This window comes from Lissotriton vulgaris, chromosome 6 (genome assembly GCF_964263255.1).
Source record: "Lissotriton vulgaris chromosome 6, aLisVul1.2, whole genome shotgun sequence".
Lineage (NCBI taxonomy): Eukaryota > Metazoa > Chordata > Amphibia > Caudata > Salamandridae > Lissotriton > Lissotriton vulgaris.
Genome location: NC_141694.1, coordinates 1,672,981,655 through 1,673,007,342, shown reverse-complemented (window position 1 = coordinate 1,673,007,342; position 25,688 = coordinate 1,672,981,655). Strand labels below are relative to the sequence as shown.

Below are 25,688 nucleotides of genomic sequence, written 5' to 3'. Positions count from 1 at the left end.
GCCTGGACGAACACAATGTGTTGTTGAGAAAAGTTCTGTCTTTGTTGAGGGAACGTGGGATAATAATAATAATAATAATACTGATATTTGTATAGCGCGAACTGCTACCTCACGAGGAGGTGTCCTGGCGCTAAGTGAGCAGTTAAGCAGAGCAGGAGGCAAAGAGATTGCTTAGGATTTCTGCATAAAGAGCCAGGTCTTTAGTAGCTTCTTAAAGCTAGATTCTGTTGTGGCAGATTGGATGGCGGAAGGCAAGGCGTTCCAGAGTTTCACCGTGCCAGCAGAAAAGGACCTGCCCCCAAGTCTGGCTTTTCTAGCTCGTGGGACAAGTAGCTGAAGCAGGGAATTAGATCGCAGGTGCCTCTCCTGATGGTAACGGGGGAGTCTGAGTTTTAAGTAATTAGGGCAGGTCCCTCTTAACGCTCTAAACGCCAAGGTAAGAGCTTTGAATTTTATTCTGCTTGCCACTGGGAGCCAATGCAGTTCGCGCAGATGCGGAGAGACATGCTGTCTGAAAGGTATGTGCTTTATCAGTCTCGCAGCCGCATTCTGCACGATCTGCAGGCGTTGCACCAGATATTTAGGCAAGCCAAGATAGAGGCCGTTCGCATAGTCCAATCTGGATATAACTGTCGCATGGACTACCATTTTGCGACACTCTTCTGGTAGAAAAGAAAGGAACTTACGGAGGTTCCTGAGTTTGTGAAGACACCCAGTAGTGACCTGCTGTATATGAGAGGAAAAAGAGAGACTCTTGTCCCATCTTACTCCCAAATTCTTCGCATTGGTTCCGGGGGATGGTGGTGGACCCATTTCAGGAGGCCACCACAGGTCCGAAGGGGGATGAGTGTTTTTACCAAAGAATATCACCTCAGTTTTGCTTGCATTCAGTTTTAATTTATTTGCATTCATCCAGCTGACCATATCTCGAAGGCAGCCCCTTATTTTGCTAAAAGCTGCCTCCGACACCTCCGAATAGGGGAAGACTAATTGCGTATCATCTGCATACGAAATCGCCTTGACCTCCCATTTGGCAATCAAGGTAAAAAGTGGGGCCAAATAAACATTAAAAAGTAGAGGGCTGAGTGCCGACCCATGAGGAACGCCACACCAGAGGCGTTTTGGCTTGGAGGAGAAGGTGCCCAATTCCACTTTCTGGGAACGATCTGTGAGATAGGAGTGGAGCCAGCTCAGTCCCTTATCTTCCAGACCTATGTCCTTCAACCGTAGCAGCATTCTGCCATGATCCACCGTATCAAATGCGGCTGATAGACCCAGGAGCACCAGCATAGCTGATGCTCCTGAATCTAAGGACCACCTAATCGACTCGGCCACCTCGATAAGGGCGGTCTCGGTGCTGAAACCTGATCTAAAACCTGACTGTGTTTCATGCAGAATCCCTTTTTCTTCAATAAAGCTGTTCAGTTGTCGTTGTATTAGCTTTTCAAGCATTTTGCCTGGGGCTGCTAGTAGGGAGATTGGGCGGAGATTTCTTAGGTCATCGGGGGCACCATTGGGCTTCTTTTTCAGAGGGAGAAGTGTGGCATGTTTCCAGTACCTGTTTCAATGGACGTATTCCATATATGTATAAGTGGTAATACAATTGCGTCCGACATCATTTTCCATAGCTTGGGTGGGCAGGGGTCATCAGGGGCCCCTGATTTGCGTTTTTGTATTTCCTTCTGTGCCTCGGGGAGCGAGATAGGATGGAATTGAGCTAAGGAAAGGGAGGGCAGCTCATTTTTTGCCATGTCCGCCATAACTGTGGGCTCGGGACTAGTGAAGGTATCATAGACTTTTATAATTTTTTCGTCAAAGAAGTCCGAGATGTCTTCACAAAGTCTCTCCGACGGAGTAACTTCAGTCTCAATAGCCCTAGGTTTAAAAAAGGATTGAACAATCTTAAAAACTTCTTTGCTTGATTGCTCCGCTTGCTGAAAGGAGGTCACAATGAATAATTTTTTGGCTTTTTTTATAGATTGATGAAGACCACGTAGGGCTTTTTTGTAGCAGGTTTTTGCTGATTCACAATAATTTACCCTCCATAGGCGCTCCAACCTTTTGCACTTGCTTTTTTCAGCCATCAGCTCTCGATTGGTGGAAATGGGACCTGACATGATGGAGTGTGAGGCCTTTTCTGTATGTGTTATCTCAGCCAATTTTGATGTTGCAGTATCTGTTCTGTAACTTACCTCTGTTTTCCTAAAGCCATATGTATTATTTGCACTTGAGTTAAATATACAAGTTGCTTTCTATTTAGACTTGACTATTCAGGTCAAAGATTGAAGCCCTTCTCTCAGTTCAGAGGGGTTCTCCTACCAAGCGGCCTAACTATGGAACTGCCTCCCCATTCACATGAGACTAGAGACCAGTAGGACTCTCTTCAGAAAAATTATCAAAACCTGGCTCTTCTCTAAGCTCTAGATCCGGTAGCTCTATGGACTGCCCTTACCTCCGCGCCAAGTCGCCTCGGCAATAGTGCTCTTTACAAATACTCAGTCAGCAAGTCGGTCAGTGATGGTAGTAGGCTTGGAACGCTAATCCCCACCGTTATGTTTTGTGGATGCCTAAATTCCACTGATTAAGATTAATGTAATAGATGTGACAACTTTTAATCCGATCCATCATCTGAACTGATCTTGTTCGCCCTCCACATAAATGCAAGTTAATTATTTTTAGGTCAAATGATGAATATGTATAGAGTTGTTCACAACATACTTATCATAAAGAGAGCACTTGGGCTACCCTTTTCCCTTTCTTTCCTGTTATATTTCCCATAGTAGAAATGCTTATAAAATATAGAATCATGGTAAGAATAGCTCTTCAATATAGTTTTTCAAATACTTTTACCTTTTTTTGTACTATTTGTAAAGTTTTTCTGTGCTGATGATGAATTAGTTATACAAAAATATCTCCAGCACAAAGTTGAGTGTTGCATAGTTTGAGTTATAGACCTTGATCAAATATGAACCAATTTTTCATTGGCAGTCTTTCTTTCCTATAGGATTGAGGTCTGGCAAGCTTGGGGAACAGTGTGAAGCTGTTGTTCGCTTTCCTCGACTCTTTCAGAAGTATCCATTCCCTATCCTTATCAACTCTGCGTTCCTGAAGCTGGCTGACGTTTTTAGAGTTGGGTACGTTTTTCTGTCTGATAGTGTTTCTTCTTTAAGGTGATGGTGCTTCGGAAAGTCTATGTATGTAATGTAGAGGATTACAATGTATTTGTGTTTTATTGATTAATCTATTTTTAGTACCAGCGGACACTTTAAATGGCTATTGTTGAGGTTGTAGCTTTATACAAGTCACTTTTTTTAATTGTATCTCCTTGTTTACTCACAATATGCCGTACCATTGTTGTTTTGACTAATATTGGAAGGAATCTGACATTCTAGTAGAGGTTACCAGTTTTTAAGCTCTAGTCACCAGATGATTTTGTTCACATCATGAGTAACCTATTTTTTCACATTTTATCTTAGAAACAACTTCCTGCGACTGTGTGTGCTGAAAGTCACTCAGCAGAGTGAGAAGCATCTGGAGAAGATCTTGAATGTTGATGAATTTGTAAAAAGAGTCTTTTCAGTCATTCACAGCAATGATCCTGTGGCCAGAGCCATCACTCTGCGGTAGGTGAAGTCGCAGTGCTTTATAATGATCCAGCCTATCATTATCAGAGGTTACTGTTAATCAGATTATTAGCATTTTGTGTAGTGAACATCCCACCAATTGTATGATCTCATAGCACTTTTGACTGTCTTTGTGCCATCTATTACAGTATTACCGTATGGTATTTCCATCACTGCAATCTTATCTTTGGTGTGTTCATCTATAAGATTGTGAAGTGAGATTTACTTAGTTGGAAGCTGATCATTGGTTTAATATGTAATGGGGACATTCTTTCAGTGAGTTGTGTTATCATACACCTCTAGTGATCTACGGGCAAATTATAGTAGTGTCAAAATAATGAAGATGAAGGGCTCTACATATTCCTTGTATAACTTTTAGGTTGGTAATATGCTTTTTGCCTGGTTGTTAAAGGATGCCTGGTATTGCTTCCTTCATGATGCAACAGAACTAAGTCTTGAGAGGTGGCTATTTGGCAACTCTGAACTTTGTTGGATGTACATGAGCTTTTCTGTATAATGTATTATGGTGGGCTTTTTGTTTAATGTGTCTTAAAGGTTAGTTCTCTTGGAGACCCCACACTACCTAGAGATACAGTCTACCTGAGACATGTTTGAGATTATGTGATATAAATAAATCACCCCTTCTTTATGGGTTTATCTTAAGTTTAAGTGCTTTTGAAAGCACTTTGTGCATAAGATAATCATTTTGTAGAAAACCATTCAGTTCTGCCCAGCTATACATGTGGTAGCAGTGGATTATTCTAACCACACACCCGATAACTATTTAAGCAGTAAAGAACAAAATAGACTGTTTGGTAATACCAATATATAAGAAGGCCAGGGATCCACAACAGGGATTGGTTCGATGCCATACCCAATGCAATATCAAAATGGACCGGACCACACCATACAAATGAATTGGCCAACCACATATGCCCAGCTAGCTGCTTTGATATTGCTAAGATATTTAAGGTGTGTGTGTGTGTGGATCGGAGGGAGTTAGGTCATCAGTGAGGTTGTGAGCTATATGCTTGTGCTTTGAGTTTTGTATTTGATTTTCTGGCAGTGTTGCTCACCTGCAGAGCCGGCGTGCAGACATGCAGGCGACACTTTCACATCCCAGAAGGGCAAAGTCTACTTTCAAACTCTTGAAGTTGATATTTAAGTACATATTGAGCTGGATAATAACACCTGCATTTCAAGTATCTTTAGTCAATTAATAAATAGCCACTGTTAATATTAATATGACACATATTGTTGAATCAGAAAATGTGTTCAGCTGGTGAGCTGCTTATGCCTGTGTGCAAGCACAGGAGTTGTGGCATGCCGAGGGAGTATCTATTGTAATAACCATGTTTTGTAATAATTCAAAAACGACTCATTGCAGTTTGATAGTAGATAAGGAGGTATCTAAGCAGTTCTTGTGGCTAATCCAGTACTTTAGTGACCAAATTGGTAATCCAATTTGGGATTAAACATGTTTGTAAATTACAGATAAATTGTGTAGCTAGTGAATATGTGAGGAATGTGCAATGATTTACTTGATGAGTGGGGTTTAGATCTGGAGCAGTGGAAGCCAAGATAACGAGATATAAAAAAAGTTTTAGATTCAAATTAAGCTCTAGTTTAGGATTTATGTAAAATTGTAGCTTTGGAGAAGCAAGTGCTGCTCACCAGAGGCAGCTTGAGATTGATAGTTTAAGGTCTGGTAGTTTGAGTTCCTACAGATTTAACAGTTTGTCTGGAGTACTGAAAAACATTTTTTGTGAATTGCTCAATAGATGGAGATGGATTTCAAACAGATAGTGTAGTGAAAATGCTGTGAAGGAAAGGGGCTGACCCTAGCCAGGTAGCAAGATGGCAGCTTTGTAAAGAGGCTCGACCAGCCAAAATAAATATCAGGCAACTAGCCATTACCTACGGGCTCATTCAACTCACTCTGCCTTCCATCTGGTTGGTTTAGGTTGTGGGGGTCCCTTGCATGCTGTTTGTGGGCTCCAGCGGGGCAGCTGTGGGGTGGCTGGCCTTGCTGTGGCCTTTGCTGCCCAGGGAGCGGCTTACCTACTGAGTCTGCATGGTCTGTTCGTTCCTGCAACGGTGCTGCATGGTTCCCCTTGGCTAGGGCCTGCTCTTGCTGACCAGAGAAACTGTGAGCGAAAGATCCTGCTGGTGATTGCCTCTGGCGTGCGCCGACCTGTGAGGATGGTCGAACCGAGGGGTCGAGATCGTGAGGCCTACTTGCAGTGTTGTTGAGGGAGAGGCCACACCGGTCCCTTCTGACACCCACTGAGCTGTGCAGCAGAGAGGACTGCTTGAAGGGGCTGAGCCTTGTGTTGCAGCGGTGAGTTATTGCCCTCATTACTGTCAGTGGAGGTGAGAGCTGAATTGCTGGCTTTGCGCTTGAGGGGCCTGAAATCGCCAGCATTGCAGCCCGTGCCCGCTTGCAGCCATTGCTGAGGTGCAGTCTGCGGTGGCGCTGCCGCGAAAATGCTGCCAGCTCTGCTATAAAGGGTCACTGATTTAAACTGAGCTGCCTGAATTACTTGCCACCTATACCCTGATCATTATTGCTGGAGGTAGGCCCCACCCTAGCTTCTGTGATTACAAAGTGATGCGCCTTGACTTTGAAGCAGGTTCCTCTTGCCACCAAAAGTGGACTTCCTTACACCGCTGCCTGCCCTAGCTGCTGGCTACTGATCCTGGTCCCGCCACTAACTGTGCCCACTTTCTGGCTCATCCTGGCACTCTGTGCGGTGCTGTGAGGCCTGTTTGTGCAGTGACCTGGGGTGTGGCGGGCCATTTCCATGAACTGCAACTCTAGACCTACTCTTAGTTAATGGGCCTGACCCATCGCATTGATCTGGTCTCCCTCTAGACCTACTCGTGGGGAGAGCCACTTGAGAGGCGGTGCCCACTGACCTGGGCGCTGGTGTGTCAAGGTGTTGCCCTTGAACTGTCGGGGGTGGCCCTGCGCCCTGTTGGTGGCCCGTGAACCTGCTGGACCCCACAGGGTTGGACCTCTGCAGTGCCCCGTCCTCACAAGTCTGCTCGTGCCTAATATGATGGGATCCAGGTGAAAGAGACCACCGCTAAAGACCCCCAACGCCCCCTAGGCTCGACTGGATTGCTTGCACTGAAGCTCTCAGACCAGCCAAAACTGCCTATACTGTTTATACTGACCAGAAACCTGCGCCCTGCCCGACATCGTAATGGGTAAGCAAGACACAGGCCAATCGCAGCTTTCATTTGAAGGCAAACAACACACTCGACAGGTAAATCGGGATCCCTTGCAGGAGGTACACTCTGATACATCCAGGGGGCCACTGAGCACGACGAAGACCTTAACAAAATCATTGTGGACGGCACATCTAGCCTACGAGCAGTAGATGCGAAGCTAGATCTCATGGCCAGCCATCTGGGCAGCATGAAAGCAAGTGTAGACAAACGCGAGAATATAATAGACCACGTCGAAGCTAGAGTATCTAACGTGGATGACGCACACTGTACGACCAGCTAACAACTTTTGCAAATGGAAAACTTCCTTGAACTTATTAAAACAAAAAACAAGGATCTGGAAGTGTCCTTCCACAAACCCCTCTGCTGCCCTAAGGGCGCAACTGAGGGCCAGAAACTTGTCTGCCATCTTGGAGTAGAAAATAAAAAAAACAAAATGGGTGTTGCATCATGAGGTTTGCATGGGCATGTGCAGTGACGCACGGCATCCACCATCATGATGGAGCCAACATAGCATCTGACACCATGCATGTTGACATATATGCATCATGGTCAAGTGGGTTTATTTTTTATTTATTCATTTTTAGGTCGAGCCTGGGCAGCGCATGCGCTGCGAGGCATGCTGTATTCAAGTATGGACTTGAAGCACCACCCACTCTCCGCCATATTTGTCATTAGCTTGTGTCATTGTCCTTTGTAAATGCTGGCTTCTGATTCATTAATAGGCTTGTTAGTCCCTCTTTAGTACCGCTTTGTCTTCATTAATAACCTCCCATGAGGACTCGCCTTGTTCCTTTTGTTGTTACACGGTATGTCTTATTTAGTCTATAAGCACTATTTTCTTTAACAAATTTCTCCTACTGCAGGCACAACATGGTTTCCTGTAACATTCAGCAGGTCATACGTGCGTTCACTTTCCAAGCAGCCCGGGACAATGGCGTCTGCTTCTTTGAAACAATATAGGTCTCTCATTCACAAGAGTTTTAGCTTTTGTAAATGACCATGCCTTTTATTTAATTATCAAAACAGAAAAATAAAAGGTATTGTAATTTACAATGCCTCCATCTTAAACTCTCGCAAATGCAAGACCTATATCATTGCAAATGCTTTTTGTAGACAGATGCTGCTAAGTGTCAGCTAAACATATTTTTTCCCGATACTGAAAAGCATCGTCAAAAAGCATTAGCACAGCAAAAAAGTGAGGCTTATTGTCTTTGACTATGCTTGTTATTCTCCTAGAAGTAATTTTCTTGTGTGATGGCCACACATCAATTAAAGATACATAGCTTCAAAACTGTCCATACAATAACACAAATCATTCCAACTGCACCAACCAGAAGACAACCCCCTGCAAACCAATATAGCAGTAACAGTCCCAACAGAATACATTACACAGACCACACAACAACCTCATAACACCAGGCTGTCTCAGGCTTCCTAATGAAAGAACCCAACTTAACCCATTAAGCAGTAGGCAACCATCACCCTATGGAACGAGAAACCATACAGTAAAGTTTATGGTCCACACGCTAAAACCATTGTAGAGTAAGTATACACAGTGGTGACCTATTTGCCAAAGGGAATCCACAAAAGTAAATACACACTCCTTTAAGACTGAAAGTTCTTAGTTTCCAATAGGAAAGACACATGATAAGTTATAATCATGACATATCCGTGAAATAAACGGTATTGGGACAAAACACAATTTCCTGACAGCCCAGACCACTATCAGGACATACAAATGGCAGGGATATGCTTTAAAAAGGCCAATAACACCACAAAAATAAAGATCTAGTTGTTTCTTGAAGGGATCAAGGAATGTATTATCTATACACTTTGCCTCTCTGTCCTGCAGTTTTCACACTTTATTCAGTGGTACCCAGCTACTGCCCCTGATAATGTTTGCATGACTGGTATTGAACTGCATTTCATTGTTCTTTTTTATTTTTACAGAATGCTGGGGAGTATGGCGTCTATTATACCAGAAAGAAAGAATGCTCATCACAGTATTCGTCAGAGCCTGGATTCACACGATAATGTGGAGATTGAAGCAGCTATATTTGCCGCTGCCAACTTCTCTGCACAGTCAAAGTAAGAGCTTAACAATTGAAATAACATTGTTTTTGGGAAAATGTTCTCTTCCTGTTAAGCCATGAGTGTCAGCCCTATTTCATTATTGCTTTTGTCTTTTTTTTAAGACCTCTGAAAAAAAGAGAATTAATCTTGCTGGTGATATTAGACATGCTTGTTGCCATCGAATCATGATTACTTTTAACCTAGTAAGGCACTGGAACACATTAGCTCACTGAAGACGAGGCACTGAATGTGGCTCCTGAGTTACGCCGTATCAGAAAGTCTGTGCATTAGCTACCATTAGTGGGTTGATGTGCTGCACTTTTCACAGTTTGAAGAGGTGTGATGATCTTGGAGAAGTTGAAATAGATGCAGCTTTCATAGCCAACTGGAACAAATCATCTACTCCATTGCGTGATCCTGGTCGTAAACGGGGGGTAATTGGTAGCACAGTTTAGAAGTAAGGAAGCGTTGTTCAGGACCTACAGGTAGAGGTTGAAATTACATATTTAATGTGGTCCCTTCAAATTGATAGGCTGATTTTAACATATTAGTCCATTTACTCAAAATGTGCTTTTATATTTCTTTGGGCTACTTTGGTTATATTACCTCCTATTCAAAGCTGCTGGGTTTATTACGTTTTCACCATTTAGCATTTAATCTGACGCAGGTACTGTTAGATTTAAAACCAGATGGCAAAGTCTCTGGTGCTTTTCTTTACGTCTACCTATAGTGAAGAATGGAGCTCGAAGTGGCAGCAACAAGCCAAGGTTCTTCCTATGTAAACGGGAGCCTGCTGACAAACCTGGAAGAAAGATCTTGTTGGTGATTCTGTGTTGTTGGAACTGCACAATTTGTATTATTATTTATTGAAAGTATATAGTGTGACCCTAACCAGAGTGGCAACAGAGTACAGAATTGGAAACACACATTAGATACAAGTGTTAGGTGAGTGTTGAGCAGCTGAGTGAGTGTGTTATTAGTCAAACATAGACACCGGGGCAACAGTTGAAATGATGATTTTATTTTTGTCATTGCTGGATTCTGTGATTGAAATCACAGTTTTATAATCCTAGAATTATGAGCATATCCAGGCTTTCTCTGTTCGTCTGTAATCTTTTGTAATTATTAAGTGTTGGTGTCTTGGCTGTTACCACGACCTAGGTGGTGTTAGATTTCATTCATGTTTTTGTAAGAGTTAAAGTGTTGGTGTGAGGTATACAAGTCAGTCAGGGATTTACAGCCACGAGTGAGGAGGCTTCTTTGTAATGACGATCAATGTTAAGAATTGGACAGAAATATCTTCTATGTTATTATCCAAGTGTAACAGATTAAATAGATTTGACATAATTAGGGTCTCCTTTCTCAACCTTTTACGTATATTCCTTCTTTTTAATTTTGATTTATGAAAAGTAGTATAGCATACTCGATTTTCTGGAGACGTGATTTAAGTTTGACATGTTAAAATGTATGCCATGTTATTTGCTTTTTGCTCATGATCCCAATGTTGGGGCAGTTGAATTACTGTTCTGTAATGACTTATTAATAATCACAAGCATGTACAGTGAGACTTAGAAAGATGCGAAAGTTACCAGAATGATATTTTCCTGCTGTTGGGGAAAAGAAACGTGCCTCTCTCTTTGCTGCCTTTTTATACCTGGTGTCCTGAAGAGACAGGCAAGGGGGCAAGTGAAACTTGGTTTAGCTATAGGGGAGATGGGCTGTGGATTCCCTCCTTGGTCGTCACCTACCCAGTCGGTCTTTAGGCAGACTTCTTTTCGTCTCTCCTTATTGTCTCTTCCTAGCTCCTATCCTCTCTCCCCTGAATCTCTCCCCTTGCCTGCTACTCTGCCTACCCCCTGTCCTTTGTGCCCTTTGACTAAGCACTCCTTCACCCCTTGTTGGGGAAAGATCCAATATTTATACTCTGGAGTCTCAGCGAACCTGCTGAGTTGAGTCCACTGCGCCAAGGGAGCCACTCACACTTGAGGTATGGTATGGCACCCCTTGCCAAAGCACTCCCTCTCCCCTTTTTGGGGAAGGATCCAGTATGTAGGCCTTGGAGTCTCAGAGACCTCTCTGAGAGAGTCCACTGTGTAAAGGGAGCCTCTCGCAATAGAGATAGGGAAGGGATACCACTTCCCCTGGGATCACAGCTGACTGGACTTTGGACGTTGCCTTGACTCGTCTACCGGTTTGTGTCCCTGTCGCCCTTCCCCCTCTTCTCCCCTTGCTGTGACTCTCACCCTCCCCTCCCCTCCTCTTTCCCACCTTCATTATCTGTCTATTTCCCCTACTCCAACCCCCCTCCTGAATCTCTCACCTTGCCTTCTTTTCCCCTTACGTATTTGTGCTTATTGTTTATCTCGACCTTACAAGTAACTATGTTGCCATGCTCTAAGAACTGTGTAACCTTTGTAACGATGTAACCTGTAACTATGATCTGATGCTCATGTAAAGCGCTCTGATATCACCGGGTCTAGCCAGCGCTATAAAAACTTTTAAAATAAAATAAAATAGAATAATGTTGCAAGTGCATTTGCATTTTGTTAAAATAAGTCTTGCACGAAGGGTGAAGAGAAATCATGAAACTCGGGCCAGTGAATTGATTGAGAAGTAGTATCAGCACCTTAAAAACTGTTAATTTGCTGAAAACATTATGGGCCTGATTATGATACGGTTCGGACCCCAACCGACTGCTTTCGGTTGCAGTACCAACCGCATCTACTGCTGCGGTCTGACATATGCATTATGATGCATGCAGTCAGAGGCAGTAGTCGGAGGGACCGACCAACGCAATCCGATGGGCTCATGGATCCTGTCAGTCGGTTGGAAACTCCTCATAATCCCCTAAGGACAGCGTTTCTGCTGTCGGGATTATGATGTCTGGTTTGGACAGCCTTTCCATGTCTGCTTTTCTGACATGGAAAGGCTATCGGAAAGAGTCATTGGGGGGCCCTTCCCGCCTGCCCCTGCGCATGTGGCCCTGGGGGTCACTATGGTGCCCCACTCATCATCTGCCACACATTGCAGGGATGTTTAAAAGCTTCCATTTTTCAATGGGAGATTGTGCTGTGGGCGGTTTCAGCCCGACGCACAAGATCCCATTGAAAAATGGAAGTTTGTGACCCCCCCACCATGTGCAGTCGCATTCCAATAATGTGGTCAGAACCACCGACCTGAGGTCGGTCGGTTCCCAATCTGCAATGGTGTCAGTTGGAGGCAACTCCGACCGATATCGTAATCAGAGTCTATGTCTTGTATGCTTCCAATTCCATGGAAGCGGATGTGTTCTCATGAGGCACATAGTGAAAAGTAATTCCATGAGCTCCTGCATATTAGAGTGACACCACCATCTGTTATGTTTAAGCCATGGTTGGAGATAATGTCATTTACATCAGAGGTCAGAAGATCAAAAATCGTTGTGGATCACATTATCACTAGGGTTTATTTGGAAAAAACACGAATTATTTTTGCAAAACATTGGTATTGTTCACATTTTTTATGGTGTAAGTAGAGTTTAATCATCAACAAATGCAGCTAAATTGTTAACATACACTTGTTTTCACCAGAGGCATTTATCACGTCTAGATTTGTTCAGTCCTTAACAAGGAGAAGGTGAATGGGTTTGATTAGTAAAGCTCATCCACTCAGACGGTCTGACGGCAGGATCAGGAGTGAGGGGGGAGAGGGGAGAATCCCTTCCATTTTTTCTTAGGTCACCCTGATACCACGCTCCAGTGGGGACACATACATTTGAAAATGCAGTTTTTTCTCCTTGGCACGTCTATAAATTACCCAAGAATTTCTAATGTTCTTACATTTCTTAGGGTATCAGCTTATCTCATATCCTTATTTTGTGCCCCCATGCACCAGTCTATATTGTAATGCAATGCTGACAACATTTGAGTCCCATCATCTCCCTACATCCTGTCACTACAGGCCGAAGTTGTAAATCATTTTGCTCCTTATTGCTAGGGGACTGTACTGGCAGAGGCCCAGTACTGCCAGTTTGAGCCTATTGTCTGATCATTTCCTTGTACTCTATTTACATATTGGGCCACACCCTTGCAAAATCGATGGTCTCTGTACAGAGCCTTAATTTGTGCAGAAACTCAGCCGTTTGAGGACTTTATATGACACAGAGAGCAAATGCCAATGTTCGTATTTTTTCCGAACCTAGTTGAGTGTAATGCAGTGTGTATAAGATCTCTAACTATGTTGTTCCGAAACCTGCCACTTATGCTGCCTCCTGTGTGTATTGCTGGGTGTCTTCCCATTCGGATCCATCCATATTTCCTATATCAGTCAACCGTCTGTCTGGAGCAAGCCCAGATTAGTCAGTGTGTTATTGGCCAGGGTCTAAATTATCAGCGAGACCACTTTCCTCAATAACCTTACCGATGTTCAAGTGGGGTCCCTTCTGGGATTGCAACTTTTTCCCCAATAGGAACACTACTGGTGTGCCAAAATGAAAGGTATTTAAATCCCTCAGTACTTGCCGTGCCATATTTGGCACTGAATGGCTCGAAAGTCTTAAAGCTCTGAGAGCTTCTTTTTGTCCCTAAGGTTGGAAATCCCTCTCAAATCCCAGTTCACAAATCCCTTAAGTAATCTTAGTTTCCCAAGTCTATTACTCTTCCACAGTGGTGTAAGCCCAGTCATCCTTTCTTCACAGCCCTAAATGTTTGTGACTACTTTCCATGTCCAACCTTTGTAGCCGTGTGCCTCAGTAGGGACTCTGTGTGTAATATCATACAGTGCTGCTGGGTACCCTTGTTCACCCATGGCATGATTGCTGATCTATAGCTATATTTCCTGTTGAGGCATCAGCTATCTCTGTCAGTCACTCAAGTAATATTTATTCGACTTGTACTGGCCATAAAAGAAAACAGAAATTCATAAAAGAATCTGGGATAAATACAAGACAGATTCTGATTCAAGTGCAAATGGGAAGTAAAATTTGATTCAAACTACAATACTTTAAATGGATAGAACAGGTGCCTTGTAATCATTTCCTAGAGGCAGCTAGTTTTCAACTGATGTACCATATTTCTTCCTTAGCCTATGGGCACACCTAATATAACTTAGAACAGCATGAACAGACTCATGGGCTCTTTATCTGCTGTAAATAGCTAAATGCTTCTTTGTAAAATCTAATATCTGTCTGAGGTATATAATGAGCAAAACAACATGATGTGAACAGTGCTTTGTTTAGATACATTATCACATTGACGCAGAGGAAGTATTGAAAACCATGGTCCCTGTACTGAAAATGCGAGTAATAAATGAATAATAAGTCTAAAATTAATAACCAAAAATATGTTGTCATTCTTGTTAATGGTAACAGGATAAAGTGTAGGAACTGAAGTAAAATGTGGTTGCCTACACATACTTGGTGTATGAGAGTTTGGGCGCGCATTGGCCCGGATAAAGTGGGTAATTGCCAACCCTGTGTGCAGTGCTTTGATTTTCACTGCTGGAGTGAGAGTGCCAATTGTCAACGTAGGTGTATTGGTGATTACGCATCTGGCATTAAAAATACACCCACTGGGGGTATGTGTATATATCTTATTTTAATGTTATCCACTACTCCACTCAGCATGTACCAAGTTAGCTATACCATGTCTATCCTCCAATTATGGGTTGCACTGGCAGGTTAGACCCTGAATTTCACAATAATATTGTTGCGAAACAGAAAAATGAGTACTATTTAGATCTCAAAAACAAAATGAAATGGTTTCATCAATGCTTGTTGAAACTTTCTTTGGTCACAATTTAGTTTGCGGGCACCTAGCAGCTTACGCTTACAACTGCTTTTGGGAAAGTTAAATGTATAAATCAATTTTGCTTTCCGTGATGAGGGCTGGAATTAGGCAAAAAATGGCTAATAACTTTGAAGCTGTTTTGAAGAGGGGGCCCGAATTTACATTTTGCCCAGGGCCCCACAAATACCTAAAACAATACATCCATTACCTCACTTGTGGGCATTCATTTGACCTAAGTGTATTGCAGAACGTAGGCGGACTGGCCCCAGGTTCAGAATGTTTGTTTTCCCACCTCTGTTTCTAGTGAGTTGTACATGTGTGTTATTGAGACCAGTTGTGAACAGCATGACTCTATAATCCGCCTCTGTGACTTTCAACATCATATGTAATGGCTGGGAAGGGCGCAAAACCATCTTGCAGAATACCATCTGTGTGATATATTTTATTTTATTTATTTTATTTTAAAAGTTTTATATAGCGCTGGCTAGACCCGGAGGTATCAGAGCGCTTTACATGAGCATTAGATCATAGTTACAGGTTACATCGTTACAAAGGTTACACAGTTCTTAGAGCATGGCAACATAGTTACTTGTAAGGTCGAGATAAACAATTAGCACAAATACGTAAGGGGAAAAGACGGCAAGGTGAGGGATTCAGGGGGGGTTGGAGTAGGGGAAATAGATAATGAAGGTGGGAAAGAGGAGGCGAGGGGAGGGTGAGAGTCACAGCAAGGGGAGAAGAGGGGAAGGGGGACAGGGACACAAACCGGTAGATGAGTCAAGGCAACGTTCAAAGTCCAGTCAGCTGTGATCCCAGGGGAAGTGGTATCCCTTCCCTATCTCTATTGCGAGAGGCTCCCTTTACGCAGTGGACTCTCTCAGAGAGGTCTCTGAGACTCCAAGGCCTACATACTGGATCCTTCCCCAAAAAGGGGAGAGGGAGTGCTTTGGCAAGGGGTACCATACCATACCTCAAGTGTGAGTGGCTCCCTTGGCGCAGTGGACTCAACTCAGCGGGTTCGCTGAGACTCCAGAGTATAAATATTGGATCTTTCCCCAACAAGGGGAGAAGGAGTGCTTAGTCAAAGGGCACAAAGGACAGGGGGTAGGCAGAGTAGCAGGCAAGGGGAGAGATTCAGGGGAGAGAGGATAGGAGCTAGGGAAGAGACAATAAGGAGAGACAAAAAGAAGTCGTCCACTGTGCCCCTAAATGAAATGCTACTGAACTGCTGACAGTGCCCTTTCCTACTCCATAGTGTGGTAGTTTAATCTTGCAGTCAAGGACAAAATAAACATGAAAACTTCTTCTTGTCCTTGACCCCAAACAATTATATTCAAGGTGTCTGGCTCCTGTGCCAGTTTTCTTTTATCAAAAGCTTTCCCGTGTCAAGGGAGAGGAAGGCCATCAGTTGGTTCCGTCTTTCGGTGGTTTCTGTTATTGTAATCAGCAATCGAGTGTTATAGCAGTCTTGGCAATTTCTGATGAAGCCAGATTGGTAAGGGGAGACCAGGTGGGGGCATCAACAGGCTTCATTTAATGGGTTCTTCTACGTAACCTAGGCTTGCCTCAGAAAGACACATTAGGGCAGAGGTCTTCAAATTTTTTGATGATGCCGAGACCCCCTTGTAAAACCTTTTTAGGCTTAAGGACCCCCTTCCAACAAAAGTTTCTAGAAATTGGTAGTCCTCAACAACTATCGACAACCATAAATGCGCTTGTTAGACCTCATCACATCCATCCATTCATCATTCATCCACCCACCTTTTCACACATCCATCCATCATTCATCCATGCAACCTTTTATCCATCCATACATCCATTCTTCATCCATCCACCCTTTCATCCATACATCCATCCATCCATCCTTCATCCATCCACCCTTTCATCCTGCCATCCGTACATCCATCCTTCATCCATACACCCTTTCATCCATCCACCCTTTCATCGTTCCATCCATACATCGATCCTTCATCCATCCACCCTTTCATCCTTCCATCATACATCGATCCTTCATCCATCCACCCTTTCATCCTTCCATTCATACATCCATCCTTCATCCATCCACCCTTTCATCCTTCCATTCATACATCCATCCTTCATCCATCCACCCTTTCATCCTGCCATCCATCCATCCATCCATCCTTCATCCATCCATCCTTTCATCCATCCATCCATCCTTCATTCACCCACCCTTTCATCCATCCACCCACCCATCATTCATCCACCCACCTATTCACACTTCCATCCATCATGATCCATGCAACCTTTTATCCATCCATACATCCATCCTTCATCCATCTACCGTTTCATCCTTCCTTCCATCCATCCTTTCATCCATCCATTCATCCACTCATCATTCATCCACCCACCTTTTCACATATGCATCCATCCATCCACCCTTTCATCCTTACATCCATACATTCATTGATTCATCCATTCATTTACCCACCCACCTTTTCTGTGCCTCTCTCATGGGAGGGGGTAAGGGTGGGGGGGGGGTCAGTATCTCTCTGAGTCTTCTTCCTTCTTCTTCCTCTATCATGGGCGGGGCATCTCTGTGCCTCCCTGCTTGGGGCGAGGGGCAGACAGGCTGTAACAACATCTCACCTGAAGAACAGACTTTCAGGCACATTTCTCCCGCACAGGCGCTAGGTATGAGGGTTCGTGCTTTGTCCTTTACAGGCGGGACCCACAGCTCCAGGTGCACAACGTCCATTGAACTCAAAGAGCTACAGCCTCCTCCCCCAGCCACCCTCCCCTGCCCCCATCCCTTCCCCTCCTCGTGTATGTGAGCCGGGCTTAAACACCTTCAGGGACACACACAAAGCCGCACCGAGTACTTCACAGGTCTTTAAAAGACCGTTTACTTGTTAATGAGGCTTTGTTGTTTTTCACCCCTCAGTGTGAATTAGGCCTCCGACGTGAGCACCCTCAATCAGCCCGACACCACTCAGGCAAACTGACAATCTGCGACCCCCTTCCCAGGACTCCACGACCCCCCTGGGGGTCGCGCCCCACAGATTGAAGACCCCTGTATTAGGGTGAGAGCAGTGTGAAGGAAACAGTTTTCCACCCTTTGTAACTGTGTCTTGTCGGCGTAGCCCCAAGCCCCTGCACCATAAGTACCTGTCCCAGTGCTCTTGCTTTTAAAAATTTGCGCTAGCTCCCTCGCTGGTTTATGCCTCAGTCTAGAAGAAAAGCTAAATATAGCCTCCACTGACTTATGGAGTTGACAGGCCCCTATATTAAGTAGGTGTTTCCATTTAGATGTGGAGTCAAAAGAAATGCCCAAATAGGTGAAATTTCGGACTTCGGTGACCTCCGCCTCCACCTCCTCACTGAATTTGTTTTTCAAACTCAAATTGTTAGGTGTACTCGTCCAGATGAAGGATTTAGATGAGTTTTTCTTTAGCCAGAGATCGTCATAGAGGAGCCAAATGCGTCTAAAAGTAATTGAAGGTCGTTAGCATTTCTGGCAATAAGAATTGCTTTGTCCGCACATAAGAGTACTGGGACTGGGCATTTGTCCGATTGAGGCATGTCTTTCCCTACTTTAATTTAAAAAAATGTTTTTATAGCCCAGTAATGTAAATAAGAAAAAGAAAGGGAGTGCTGACGTAGACATTGGCGAACCCGTCTGGTAGACTTCATCTTCCTTGTAAGCTCCCCGATTATCCCAAATTGTACTTTAGCTAAGGTGTGCCAGCGCAAACATCGCAGTAGGTCAGTCAAGTCATTTTCAAATCCCAGCCTCTCCATTATATCCAACAATTTGGAGCACATGACCCCTATACAACAACCAACTGCAAATATTTGCTTGTCATGGATGCAAAAAGATCATTTGTTGACCATCTTCTTCTGTAGTGTGTTGATTGTCTTGTTTGCTGTCTTGAAAAAGTCATCTTGGACCCGGTAGGGTGAGTTCTAGAGAAGATAACCTTTTGGGAGGATTATCATTCTATGAAGTCCTTTGAACCCAAATGTGAGAGCAATAGTGATGTCGGGCAGTGAACATCCCTCTGTAAATGTGCTAAAGTTCGGCGTTAAATACATTTGTGGAACTTTTCTCTATCCTTTATGATCTATAAACTCCCCAGTGCTCGAAACCATGCTGCTGCTCTCTAAATGGGGTCAAATAGATATTAGTCCCAAGGCCAGAAAGGGGCATAGTTCGGAATTTTGTGCCAGTTGATAAGTAACCTTGAATAAACAGTGAAAGTTCTAAAGATGCACAAAAATAGTGCCTTTGCCTCAATATCCTCACATCCCAACCTGTACAAAAATTTGGGGAAACATATGTGCCAAGACCTAGCACAAACGTTAAGTTGGTGAGTTCCTGGTATTAACACCCTGCCACCCAGGGCGAGATAACCAGAAACGGAGAAATCGCAGTTCAGCAGACTAATAAACAGAAAAATACCAAAGCACTCAAAGAAGTCCAATCATTCTATAGTATATCCAGTAAAGAATTGCTGTAGGCTCAGAGTTGTGTTGGTTTCAATTTATTCTTTTCACTGTTGGTCACATTCCTTGCATACAAAATGTGTTACAAACAGGCAGCCGACACCTGTTTTGTTATATAGACTTTTTCCAGGCTGTAAGAGGATATACAACGTTTTTTGCTGAATTGTATTGCTAACATGGAGACAACAATTATTTTTTGTCTCTACGTTAAAGGTTCTGTTTTGATCTTGTACTGCTTGACTAAAGCCAGAGAAGAGAACTCCGGAGCCCTTTTACTGTTGTAGCTTGTCTCAGTTTCCATCTTGAAAATTGAACATATTGGCATTTATCACTCTGGAATGGGTGACTGGTCGAGGTGGAGGCACACAGCTTTATGCTTCCTTTCCACAGAGCAGTTTGACAGACATTTCAGCTTCAAAACATCCAGGATGAAAGACTCCACAAGCAATTCAACAAAATTAATAATGCCTGTTCTGGCACTGCCATGTTCAAGCATTATTCCAACTTCCTGCCTGTAGAACTGGCTGCGCCCCATGGTATAGCACCCAGTGTGTAGTCTGCATCTCGGTCTGGGGTACAATTACCTCAGCACAACACTGTCTGTCTCTCTGCAGGGAGCATCCCCCTATCGTATTCCCTCAGCGAGTCACAGTGGGTTCAGCCCTTAATCACATTTTCATCAGCTCAGGAGTTTGCAGCAGGCACATTACCTCTTGCTAAAGTTCCTAAAGGCGTCCTTAGTGTCATACCCTATACCTATCACAGTCGATCAATGATCCTAATCCTTTGCGAGGAAGTGTGTCTCAGCCAATTCTGCAGGGGCATCGGTTGTCCAGACACTCATCTGTGTCTCAACTAGCCACACTGACACCTCTCTGGTTTCTTAGGCTCCACCTACCACTGCTCTGGTCCTGCTGTGCGTTCTCACTTTGGGCCTCCTCCTCAGTTCATCTGCCTTTCAGCCTGTAGGCCTCTATTGCCAATGTGGTACTGCCATCGCTCACAGGTTTTACTTCAAGCAAGCCTTACGAATCAGGCCTTGGTTCATCCTGCCTGCTATCACCCGCAGTTTCTCTCATCCACTGCCAGAAGAGCCCTTCAGTCACACTGACTGTCGCTCATCTAGAGGAGGCAAGAATACCAGCCTAGATCATCTCTGGACTGTCAAGGTCTCGGTCTTCGCAGATCTCTTCCTGCTACAGCCCCTTCATGTCCACCTCATTGATCTGCAACTTCTTTGCCAGTCCCCGTACCCTGCCGTATCTTTTTACAGGATCTGCAGTTGGATTCAGGGGATCCCTGAGCTATACATCCATCTTGCACCTCAAAGGCAGCCACACTCCTCCCAAACACTATAGTATTAGGTTGCTAATAAAGCGGCGTACCTTTGATAAATCACTATGCATGTTTATTTTCATTCCTTTTGTTCAGGATTAGCCAATGTTCATGCTCAATCTCTTACTCCACATGTTTATGGTGCAAATGCCTGTATTGATTCCTAAACTGTGTTCCATATGATACACGGAAAACTAGCTGTATCTATTTGCTTTGTGTTGATTATTCCTGGTAGGTGATTGCAGACCTTGCATGAAATTAGTTGATGAAGGGTCCTGGTTAACTGTCCAGCATAGTTGGGTCACAGGCAATCTCCGATCAGAGCTGCTGCCAGATTGATAATTTGTTATTAAATAGTACTCTAAAGTAGTGACCTGTTGATTACATAATCCTAATACTTTTTTACTTTGCAAATGTGGTCCATCGTTAGTGTACTTTTGGCTCTAAAAGTTGTTGAATCTATATCTGCAGAAGATTGATTAGCAAGTAATGAAAATCAGAGGAGATATTTCACACACATCGAGATAGAATGATAAATGTATTTGGATTTTGAAAGAAAGTTTTAGAAAAAGTTTTTACTGAAATTTAAAGAAATGTTTCCTCATTGAAAAGTAAAATGCTCAAGCCTCAACTACATTCATATTAGCATTTTTCTCTCATATTCACATATCGAGCCAAGCCTGTGTTATATCTCATGCTAATAGCTGACAAATGGGTCAGTGAGGTCAAACTCCAATGGATTAGGAGGTTTGGTGCTTTGATCTATGTATTTCTGTTCCAAAATGTTTGGTTCTCGTCTAGTAGCATGGGAGGTGTAGACTGTCCCGGTTATTTCTGAACTTCGATGGATTAATCTGTTGGCCGATCAGTTTCTGTGAGTGGCTGTTGTAAATAATTGTCATTTTGATTGGCAGGGATTTTGCTGCTGGAATCTGCAACAAAATTGGTGAAATGATTCAAGGTATGTATTGTTGCTTTAACCAATTGGTATAGCTGTTAATTGTATGCATTTATAATTAAACAAATCTGTCATCAACTTCCTTATTTATAAAAATGCAACATTTCGCAATGCACCAGTGTGTGTTATACCATACATCTTATTGCTTGCAAAATAACAATTATGGAAAACCATCAGAGGTCAGCGAATGAGGTGTAGGAAATCCACTACTTACCAAAAAGCACACACACAATCTACACTCAGGCTTTCATCTATACTTGCATTCTTTTTTGGGAATGCTGATACAGCTTCGCTTGTGTGGTGCTAGTAGATGATGGACTCCCATGATCAAAAAAGCTAAATAAAGTTTGTTAAAACGAGGACAGGAAGGTGTTGATGTGGTTAAATTGTTTTATATCCATTTGTAACTGATTTGTCCTTCAAGCCTTAGACTTCAGCGAACCACCGTAGTTTGTCTAATGTTTGACTAAGCCAACTGGACTAAGATGTGCCGTTCATGTTGAATACGAGCATCCGCTGTGAGAGTTGCTACGTCCTGTCTTGTAACAAAGATATAGAAAATATTCCAGCAACAAATCTTACATTTCATTTAATAGATCACAGGTTGCACACTGCAAACTACCTCGCTCTTGGTACCATTTGATTGTGACTGGTCTATAGTTACACAGAAATCGCGCTACATTAATTCTGCTGCAATAACCTCAGTTTGTAAGTGGTGATGGATGGTTATGCTGGCTTATACATGTACAAAGATGGCTAACTTTGCAGCAGTACCCAAACCTTATTAGCCACCTTGTAAAATGTGTAAACGAAATGTCTAAATTCAAAGTGAATTTCAGCTATGGCTTACACCTGCCTACGGTCCCACCTTTGAAAAATAAAAAATCATCTTATTTGCTCTACATATGAAAGTGATATTATGTATAATAAATTATATTTACCATGTATTATTGGGCAATATTCTGATTGCTTTAGTATAGTGAAGCTTTGAAGAGTGCGGGTCCCATTTTCTTGCTTCTCCACTTTTTTTTTTTAAGTAACCAGCTGATGATTGTGAACACTCTACTTATTGTGAAGGCAGCTAAAGAGTATGGACTTGAAAAGTTAGGATGCCCCCCAAAGACCAGATTTAAGCGTGCCCGGCCTGTGACACTACCTAAACCACAGACTTGCTTATAAAGGCCTGTAAACAGAGAGGGTTTGCTCTAGTTAGACTTGCATTTTTGTGCAGCTCAAATACAGCCCATGGTATGATCATAAGCACACTAATCATTTGTTGTCCTCCAGCAGACAATCTTGGGATTGTGGAGCACTGAGGCATAATGCTCTCACTGGAAGGATTAAATAAAACGAGTCTAGCTGTATGCATACTGATAACATGGAAAAGGCTTTTAAGGAATTATCAATTCGAATAGAGTTCATGGTATAAGCAGGGATTTGTAACAACCCCAGTTAAAATGCTAAATAGGAGTAATGTAGCTTGCATGTAGGTGATTTGAAAGCAGCATGGGAAAACAAAATCGTACATATGTTGATGAGTTGTAAGGTGTAAATTAATGTGTAGGCTGTTGAGTAGTAAATGTATAGTTGTATGTCCTACCTTTTCAGAACCAGTCTCAACCCCTTCACCAACCCTCATAGAACAACTTCATTACAGTATATAATGTACTTTGGTAAAATGCAGAAAAAGTTTTCACCTAGGTTTGCACTAAAGCGAGCATTGCGCTGATGCCTGTGCTGATGGGGGGTAAAAGCAAAAGGAAGTATTTGTAGGCATTAAAGGGGTGACCTGTTCACTCACCAATGGAAAAACCACTTGCTCTCATTGCCTTAGAAATGTCCCAGTAACCAAAGCAGAGCTCTGTGATAAAGCTTGCAAAACGGGAACGCTGAATGGCCCCGGTAAAGAGGGTGCACCCTTAATTTCCATAATTTGTGGAGCTATATATGTATACACTTGTTTGTGTGCCAAGAAATAAAAATAATTGTAGAGGTGGGTTTTAAAGCAATTACGCAACTGTAATATTTGGACTTTGTGGGCTACAAACCCAATGTCATAGCAGATTTCACATATTTGCCTTTTCATCGGCTTAATGGACGTTAGGCATGGGTTGAATGGCTCTACGCTCACGATAAGTAAGACTGTGCTCAGAAATGTCACTGAAGGATTTGTAAGGTTGACATTTTCACCCTCATTGAACCCATGAATTCATGAATGAGATTGACGGACAAGGTCCTTCATTGCTTTGTCAGCCAATACCATTTAGTTCACATGGGCACCTCCGGATCTAAGGAGAGTTCTATCACTAAAGTCTCTTCGCTGTCATCTTAAACCTTTAAATTGGGCCTTGAGGCACTCTGTTAGCATAAAAATGAATCAATTAGCCCAAAGACGCGCAACTCTAATTGAAAGCCTCCTCTGCTCCAGAAATCCAGTGCCTCAATGGTGCCTTCCCCTAATCGAGAACTGGATGTCTGGAACCTACCTCAAGTTCAAATCCGCCAAGGACGAATTTCATTCTTATTGCCAAAAATGAAAACCAAGCAAAAACTGGTCAAACCTGGCTCAACGACGGGGCACCTGGACAGAGTCTAACTCCCAACTTTCACATAATGCCAAGTCACTCATATTCACCCTATACCGACTCACTCATGTTTACTTTTGACACCAGCCTCTCCTTCAATAAACACATCACGAGAACACCAAGCTGGCGCCTAGTACCAGCTCTCTCAATGGAAGAAAGCAAAACAATTCCTCGTAGAAAGTACACCAGAACGTCTCGTTATGCTCTCGTTCTCATGCACCTGAACAGTGGGAAAGTTCATCAGCCTGCATGCTCTGCATTAGCCCTTCTTATGGACATCCTACATGCTACAGCATTCCTCGTCGATTATCTAAATAAATAGGACCACATCACAACAACCACAGTACGCTAGACTACAGTAATGTATTATTTGTTGGCCTCCCCACATACTCAGTACACAGATTGCAGTGAATTCAGAACGTAGCAGTTAGAGTATTAGTAGATGCCTGTAAATATGATAGCATCTCAGGTCAATTTAATGCTCTACACTGGCTCCCTGTTCTGAAGAGCAGTATCTTGAAGGCCCTCTGGGTTTGCCAAAATGCCATGTTCCTCCTTTATACGCCCAACAACATCTTCACAATGTTCACAAGATAAATGCCTGCTAGACTACTAGGCTCCTCTTCCGACAACCTGGGAGTAGTGCCCAATTTCTATAAGGGCAGAAGTGGCAGGCATGCCTCTTCAGTTATCAAGGCACAAGCTTGGATAAAAAGCACTTGAGATCCGCACTGAATCCAGTCTTTTAAGATATCACAAGTCCCTAAAGCGCTATCCACATATTTGCATTTGATTCTTACATTAGCACCAGGACACCTCCAGATAACTGCACATTTTATAAACCAAATTCACCTGCAACGTTTGACAGCCCACGCAGTCTTCAAAACCTCCTGCATTGTCTACAAACCCATCATGACTTTGCACCTATTTGCTGGACAAGCTCACCACCTCCAGTGCCTCTCTGTTCACACAGAGCCAGGGATTCACCAGACTGAAAACGTACAGGAGAAAATAGAAAAAACAAGGCAACAAGCCTTATCCACTTATGCACTGAGGATCTGGAAGAACATCCCTGTGTCTATTAGGACCCAACCCTGGTCCAAGTTAGGAAAGAGATGAAGACGCACCTTTTTAAATCTCATGGCAAAGTAACAATCCACTTCTATTCATTGAACCCTGTTTCCCATCATAGCACTCATTTGACGGTATCTTTGCCTTTGACCCTGTACAGAACCCCCCTGTGTTTTGGCTATGTTCGCACAACATACATACCACATACACAATAAACTTCCCATTCTATGTTGAGACCTACAGACATATCTTATGTATGTCTTTGCTTTGTAAAATGCATGATAACTAAAAAATGTATTCTGAGAAATACTATTGCAAATGCTCAGTGATATACTAATGTCAAACATGTTGATGAACGCCCAGTCACCTGTAGTATAATGCTGAAGCTTTCATGAATGGAATATATAGGAGAGGAATATCTGAGACCTGAGTGGCAGATTACAAAAATGCATGTTGTAATGTATCTCTGAGGAACCAATAGCAACATTCTTGATGATGCATTAATAACCTGAAATCAGTAAAATCTTCAGGGGAAAAAGAGCACGGTCAATAAAAGATCAGTCCCTTAGATACAGGT

At 43.0% G+C, this 25,688-nt stretch overlaps 1 protein-coding gene across 2 annotated transcripts in view; it reads left to right on the top strand.

Moving 5' to 3' along the window:
- INTS7 (integrator complex subunit 7) overlaps nucleotides 1-25,688 on the top strand; it is a 363,775-nt gene that overhangs the window by 241,638 nt on the left and 96,449 nt on the right. For both annotated transcript variants that reach the window (XM_086927848.1, XM_086927847.1), the window contains exons 2-5: nucleotides 3,005-3,134; nucleotides 3,477-3,623; nucleotides 8,811-8,948; nucleotides 21,412-21,458. In XM_086927848.1, the coding sequence (XP_086783974.1) occupies nucleotides 8,812-8,948; nucleotides 21,412-21,458 (184 nt within the window). In that variant the 5' untranslated portion in view covers nucleotides 3,005-3,134; nucleotides 3,477-3,623; nucleotide 8,811. The remainder of the gene's footprint in view (nucleotides 1-3,004; nucleotides 3,135-3,476; nucleotides 3,624-8,810; nucleotides 8,949-21,411; nucleotides 21,459-25,688) is intronic.